The sequence below is a fragment of the Oncorhynchus clarkii genome, chromosome 10, assembly GCF_045791955.1.
Source record: "Oncorhynchus clarkii lewisi isolate Uvic-CL-2024 chromosome 10, UVic_Ocla_1.0, whole genome shotgun sequence".
In the NCBI taxonomy this organism is placed as follows: Eukaryota; Metazoa; Chordata; class Actinopteri; order Salmoniformes; family Salmonidae; genus Oncorhynchus; species Oncorhynchus clarkii.
The window spans coordinates 38,492,097-38,499,409 of NC_092156.1; the positions used below are offsets into that span (position 1 = coordinate 38,492,097).

General features: G+C 37.3%; 1 protein-coding gene across 1 annotated transcript; it reads right to left on the reverse strand.

Moving 5' to 3' along the window:
* Window positions 1-749: 749 nt before the first annotated feature.
* LOC139418442 (large ribosomal subunit protein eL42) lies at window positions 750-2,502 on the reverse strand. Its single transcript, XM_071167866.1, has 5 exons — window positions 2,418-2,502; window positions 1,970-2,075; window positions 1,343-1,410; window positions 1,026-1,148; window positions 750-819 (listed from the first exon to the last, which is right to left on the reverse strand). The coding sequence occupies exons 1-5, from the start codon at window positions 2,418-2,420 to the stop codon at window positions 799-801; spliced, it is 321 nt and encodes a 106-aa protein (XP_071023967.1). The 5' UTR covers window positions 2,421-2,502; the 3' UTR covers window positions 750-798.
* Between the last annotated feature and the right edge of the window lie 4,811 nt (window positions 2,503-7,313).

Here is a 7,313-nt window from a genome sequence, read left to right on the forward strand (position 1 = left end):
TCACCACTACAAATTCATGCAGATGTCTCAATGTTTCTAAGCTTGCTTCCATTGAGGAAGTATTTATTTATAAGTCAGTGAATGAAAACATACATAAGAGGGGAATGAAAGTTCAGGATGAAGCGTACATCTTCCCGAGTCAATGTAAAATCCACAACTATTCCATTAGAAACACTGAATAATACATAGGCATTATCTAGTTTGTTTTCCTTCAGAGGTATTTAACAACTAAACATTCTGCCCCCAAGCAAGATGACTATGTAGCATTTGCTTCACACCATTGAAAGTCAATTCGGGCGAAGGTATCATCCCCAAGCTTCACTAGACACATTTAATGCTGCAATCTATTTTATTGGGCAACCTGACCAAATTTCACAGAAATGTGAGTTATAGATCAGTCACTCTCATTGAAAACAGGTCTAAGAAGCAGTAGATCAGTTTTATGTGTGCTATTTCTATGCTTCCCGATCTTAAGTTTCATTTTTCTGTACCAGCTTCAAACAGCTGAAAATACAATATTTTAGGTTATGGAAAACACATTTCAGTTATGGTACAATGATTCGTCAAAATGAAATTAGGCAAACTTTTCAAATTTTAGCAACCAGGAAATGGTAGCGCAATTTCTGCATATTGCACCTTTAATGTGTAACTACATGTGCCAGACAACTCAAGATCCCTTATCTGATTGGTTCCAATGTTTCAACGCATAAAGGTTTATTAACTGACAGTAAATACAGTACAAGTTCAGGTACAGTTAGAATACATATTTTATTGACAAGTGACCCAAGAAAAGAGAGCTCAAAACTGGATGACCTGGCCCTGAAAGAGTGAGGAAAAAAATACATAAGAAATTGGTATTTCAGATTGTTGCAAAGAAATTCAAATTACCACCCATGAACTCAATCTCATTAACACCACTGTCTGCCTACTGCCTTATTTCCAAACAATGCTCTGGCTTGCCATTAGGCTTCGAGTAGAAGCCAAGTTTGCTGGCTCTCAAAACTGGGGAGAACCAGTATGCTTACCTTTCTCTTCTTGTCGCCTCCCAGTTCAAAGTGTTTGCATCTCTTGATGGGCACCATTCTCTTTTGCCGACAGTTGGGCTCCACACACTCCAGCCTCAACACGATTTTCTTTGTAGTTTTAGCCTGCAGGAGAAATCACAAGGGTTTGAGCAAGTAACATAAAAAGATGGAAATGATGTGTGCTGACTAATAGACTGAGTATTGACATGGAGACTAAACCCGAAGACAGTGGCAATTTGCAAACAAACACGTCCCATCTGTAGGAGGGGAAGACAAGGTGAATTTGTAAATATTTTCCCATTATGATTCTTCCATACCTTCTTCCTGAAAATAGGCTTGGTCTGGCCACCATAACCAGATTGCTTTCTGTCATATCTCCTTTTGCCTGAAAGACAGTTACCTGATAAATGCATGCCAAGGTAGATACCACACATAATACATGTGAATGTTCAAGCAGACAAGAAAGGGAAGTAACTTTAGACCAAAGATTTATTCTAACTAAACCAAGATAGACCACAGCCTGTCGTTTCCAATGGGAACAAATTAGTCATATCATGCAAGGAGGGCAGAGCCAAGCACAAGCTAGCGAGATCCTACTGGCCCTTACTAGCATGTATCTGCATATATCCGTTAGGGACTGCCTACCCTGTGAGGTGCATGTGCAATAACTCAATTTACCTTAGCACTTCTAAATAACACTTTTTAAAATTATTTTTTACTTTGGCAAAAGGTAAAGTCCACAAAATGTTGTCGACTCTGTTCATAACATATTATAGTTGTGGGAACAGATAACTAACTATTCAAGTCAAATGTTTTATGGATGAGAATTTTCAGAATGTCAGCCAAAATCCTTCTCCTCCCACTGCCTGCCACTGGGCTTCCTCTCAGTACCATATGTGGTAGTGAGTGGAAACAAAATGCAGATGAGACTATAGCAAACTTACCCTGTGCATACAGAGAATCCTTCCCCTTCTTGTACTGGGTAACTTTGTGAGTTTGATGTTTCTTACATTTCTTGCAATAAGTCCTGCGGGTCTTCGGTACGTTTACCTAGATAAATTATACAAAAATAAGTAAATGACTGTACCAAAGATACTATAGTGAAGGCTTCTCTCCGATTTAACATGTGCCCCGTTGCGTTCTAGCAATTTCAGTAACGTTAGCTAGTTGCCAAGTAGCTTAACCACATTGCATTGGAAGTGTTTGCTTAGCTAACGTTCGCTAGCCAATTCCTGTTAATACGCTCTAGGGCCACAACCAACTGGCTCGTATGAAACGGGAGGGAGAACAATAGTTGCAACACATTATCTCCTACATACAATATAAACTAGCTTAAATACATATTTTAAATAGTTGTGGGTTACAAATTAGCAATTGGTAGCGAAAACGTACCATGACTGCACACTCTTGATGCAGGAGGTCAAAGGAAGAAAAATAAGTCAGGAGACCGCATGTAGATGAAACCGGAAATACGTGAGTGAGCTGGACAGAAGAGATCTGTGCAATACAATAGTGACGTCCTGTGGATTAAGTCCGCCTAGCAGAAGAGAAAATAATTTAATGGAAATTACAGGTACAGAGTTTCTAAACCCATACTAAACCATCTTTGTTACAGGTAAGTAATTTTTATGGCTGTTTCCAGTCCACAGATGTAAGAATGAAGAAACGACTTGTAAGCCTACATTGTGACAATGGAATCTGACTTTCATTTACTGAAACCATTACTGAGAGACTAGAATATGTAATATTGACATGGATAACTGCATGTGGAAATGTACTAATGTGGAAAATAATTATGTTAGAAACATTGAATTATGAATTTATTAATTATTGAAAATGTAAAAAATATCAACATCATGAAATATTACGTCAACATATATAGTATATGGTACCAATAGTACTGGCCTGATACCATAAAACAGCACATCAGATTTCCATCCAGTAACGTTAGACAGATTTTGTAAAACGGGGTCATGATTATCATCATTAGCCTGTTTATTCATTTCAATGTGCATTAACCCATTCACGCCAGGGTACGGTAATTAATACAATATTAAAATGCACCACTGAACAAATTATGTTTGGTGTTATTGCATGACATTTGGTGTCAACATAGTACAAGTGTCTACACAGGCTACATTGAAATATTAAGATTGTCATTATCTATCATACTTCCACTGCCAATCAAAGTTGGGACTTTGAGAACATTTTTAAAAAATCATTAAAATGACTTCAGCATATGTATTTTAAAATACTTTTCAGAATGTATTTGTTTAAAAGCATATAGTATTGTACCTGTGCCAAATATGATTCAACTCATTGTTGTTTGAACTACAGCTGTTTCTATATAGTCTTTGGACACACGAGGTCAATTTTTATTTTTATTTTACACATTTCACAAATCAAGTGAAGTGAATACACGTTCAAATAATCAGATCTTAATAATGTTTGGTATATATATTATATTAATAATTTATAGGTATCCAGACCAATACACTGAGTGTACAAAACATTTCCCTTGGATTCACATGGTCAGTCTATGTTCCCTTATTGGTGACACCTGTTAAATACACTTTAATCAGTGGAGATGAAGGGGAGGTGACAGGCTTTGAGACATGGATTGTGTGCCATTCAGAGGGTGCTTTTGAACGGGGTATGGTACTAGGTGGAAGGCGCACCGGTTTGAGTGTGTCAAGAATTGGGTTTTTCACGCTTAGTAGTTCTGTGTGTCCACCACCCAAAGGACATCCAGACAACTTGACACAACAGTGGGAACCATTGGAGTCAACATTGGCCAGCATCCCCATTGAATGCTTTCGACACCTTGAAGAGTCCATGCCCCGACAAATTGAGGCTGTTCTGAGGGCAAAAGGGGGTGCAACTCAATATTAGGAAGGTGTTTCTAATGTTTTGTACACTCAGTGTAGATTTCTCCTATTTCACACATTTCTAGAACTTTGGCTACCAGCTTTGTGCACGACCTCCAGATGTTTTTTCAAGTTTGATGTGGTGTTTCCGGACGAAGAGATCAATGCTGCCTTTCCAGAGTTTGTATTTGACTGATCTCCTCGATTAACAAAAAATAATGGGAGCATTTCCAGAAGGAAAAGATTTAGCAGGGTAACACAGCTGCCATCTTTTCCTGACATCTTTCTTGTAACTTGTTTCTTATTGGAAACAAGTTAGCCTACAGCATGAATTCCGTTACCATGAGACAAGGCATTAAACATGTATACTGTATATAACACGGCAGTAGAGATATACTTCAAAGTAATACACGGGTTACTTGAAAAAGTAACTAATATTACAATATTTAAAGACAGGAACTTATATTAATTACTCCGTTACTCATGTAAGTAATATATTACACAACACTGGTCCCGAGTGATTCTATTTTTGGAACAGAATCACTTTTTGGAACAGAATCTGTTTTTGGAACTTTGTTGTGTAATGTTTTTGCATAACTGGCATCCTCATTGCTAAAAGTGCAAATGTGAGAAAGTACAGACATGCTACTCGAAGTAAACACATTTTTGATATTCTGAGAATATGGCAACCATGATCTGGGTATGTTTCTATCAGAAGCAACACTAACTCCTGGGCCATGTTTCAGCAATAATTTAAGAATGTTACAGATAACAATGCAATGATGAGAGCTGATGTGATTCCTAATGAGACACGTTTGTTCTACATGGTATGTGGTGTGTATGCTCAGCTATATAGAATTCTACCGATTCACATCTTTCAATGTGAAACTCATTTTACTTAGAACAGATAGGTGTGTTGTAATTTATGCCATATAATGACGTTAACATATATTGCTAAGAATCTGAGAGTAGGGTGACTCTTCTAGTGGGTATTGAACGCAGGCCACCAGCACCAATGACAAACACCCTAACTACTGTCCAATAAGGGATATCTCTAGGGCATGTGCTTATTGGGCCAGTATAGTTAGGCACTGGCCAGAAGAAAACCTAACCCCTCCTCCCTTGGTACTTGTGTAGATCTGAAACATCTTGATAGGAGTAAGCAATAGGATGAATGCACTTAAGAAAATTAAAACTATACTCAAGAAAAACCTTTATTGATCATAGAGATTCAGGAGTATAATTAAAACTGGTTAATATGCCCCACCAACATTAGACAACTATACCGAAAGCCCTTAAATTGTTGGAATGTAAAGTCAATGAAGAGAGAATAGTCAAATTAACTGATAACTGACACAGACATGGTGGCATAGCAGAAATATCTAAATGCTGTGAACCAAGAGGTTGTGAGTCCAAATCCCAGGTGAGGACATGTTGAATAATAATTACTGTATATATGAACATGCACAATGTAATCATGTAAGTCAAAGTGTCATGTAAGTTGAAAACACTATGTTAAAAGCACTGTGTGTGTGAGTATCCCTTACCTTGCCAAACAAAGATATATGAATGGATCAGAGCCCTGATGGGCTTGGCAACAGTAGCAAGTTGTGATATGTAATGACATTTATTTTGGGGGGAGAACGTTTTGTGTAGTACAGTATATTACATTCTGAGAACATGTCAACCATGTTCTGAGTATGTTGGGCGGCAGGGTAGCCTAATGGTTAGAGAGTTGGACTAGTAACCGGAAGGTTGCAAGTTCAAATCCCTGAGCTGACATCTGTCGTTCTGCCCCTGAACAGGCCCCTAACCCACTGTTCCTAGGCCGTCATTGAAAATAATAATTTGTTCTTAACTGACTTGCCTAGTTAAATAAAGGTAAAATGTTTGGTGGGAAAACTGGACACATGAATGTTCTTTCAACATCCCATCAAACGTGTCTAGAACTAAACATATTATGTTCTGAGAACATGGCCACCATGTTTGATGTGACATTGATGAAATATTCTCCTAAAGGATGAATCAACATGTACAGAATGGTTACATGGGGGAGGGTCATGTTTTTCAATTTCAAGGGGAGGGTTTGTATTTACTAAATCTAGTCCAGGGGAGGGTCATGTAATTTCAATATTTCTCAGTGTTTTAGAATTAGTTGCTATATATCGATGTGTGCCTGATGCCGCCCCTCATCTCTGATTCTCCGCTGGATGCACAATATCAAGTGCGCCTAAAGGCTATTAGTGTGGTCTCAATCAAATGATCCATAACCCTAACCCTAATAAGCTATAGGCTACAAAGTGCATGCTTGGAGAAGCACAGAGCAAGGTTATGTTTCTAAAATAGCTGCCGCGATGGTGTAAATACAACTAGGCTGCATTACACACTGCAATGGATATTCTCCATGTAACCCTTATTATAAGTAACGTTCACTCCCTAACTCTCAGAAAACTAGACACATGAATGTTCTTGCAACATCCCATAATACACCCCTCCCCTAAACTAATGGACAACAATACGTAGACCTCCACTTCCAGCATATACATACTACATACATTTCATGGATAGTATATCTTACATTAGTTATCTTGTTTGTTTTTAGTCCCAGCCTTCAGCTACCCTCAACCCCTCCCATCTATTTCTGAAGAATATCCAGTTTTGATTTCTAGCTGCCATATATTTTTCCACTGTGCTGTGATGTTTCACAAAAGTTCTGAACCTTTCTATTCTCATAGTTTTTACAGATTGCAAATGAAAGATAAACACCTTTGCTAAGATTATTATTATATTATTGATCAATTTACTATGACTTCATATCACCCAGCAGTGCTATTTTCAGAGTTAGCTTCAAGTAAATGTACAAATGTTTCTGCCATTTCTGAACCTGTGACCGAAAACAAGCTACATATATAGTGATCTAAATATTATCTTCGCAGCAAAATCTGAATATATATCATATATATATAAAATTGTATTAGTTGCAAAAATGTTGTATGATAATTTAAATTTAAAAACTACGTGTTTTAATCCAGCGTCGTTTTGTGACCTCAGTTCATAGACCACGTGTCATGGAATCAGTACATTGAAAATCTCCCAATTATTTTGCAACCTGTATGGCGCAGCTGTCAATTTTTGGTCCGTATACTTTTTTATTTATTCCAATATATACAATGCCTTCAGAAAGTATTCGGACCCCTTGACTTTTTCAAATTTTTGTTACGTTACAGCCTTATTCTAAAATTATTTCAATCGTTTTTGTTCCCTCATCAATCTACACACATAACCCCATAATGACAAAGCAAAAACAGGTTTTTAGAAATTTTCGCAAATTTTAATAAAATAAAAAACTGAAATATCACATTTACATAAGTATTCAGACCCTTTACTCAGTACTTTGTTTAAGCACCTTTGGCAGCGATTA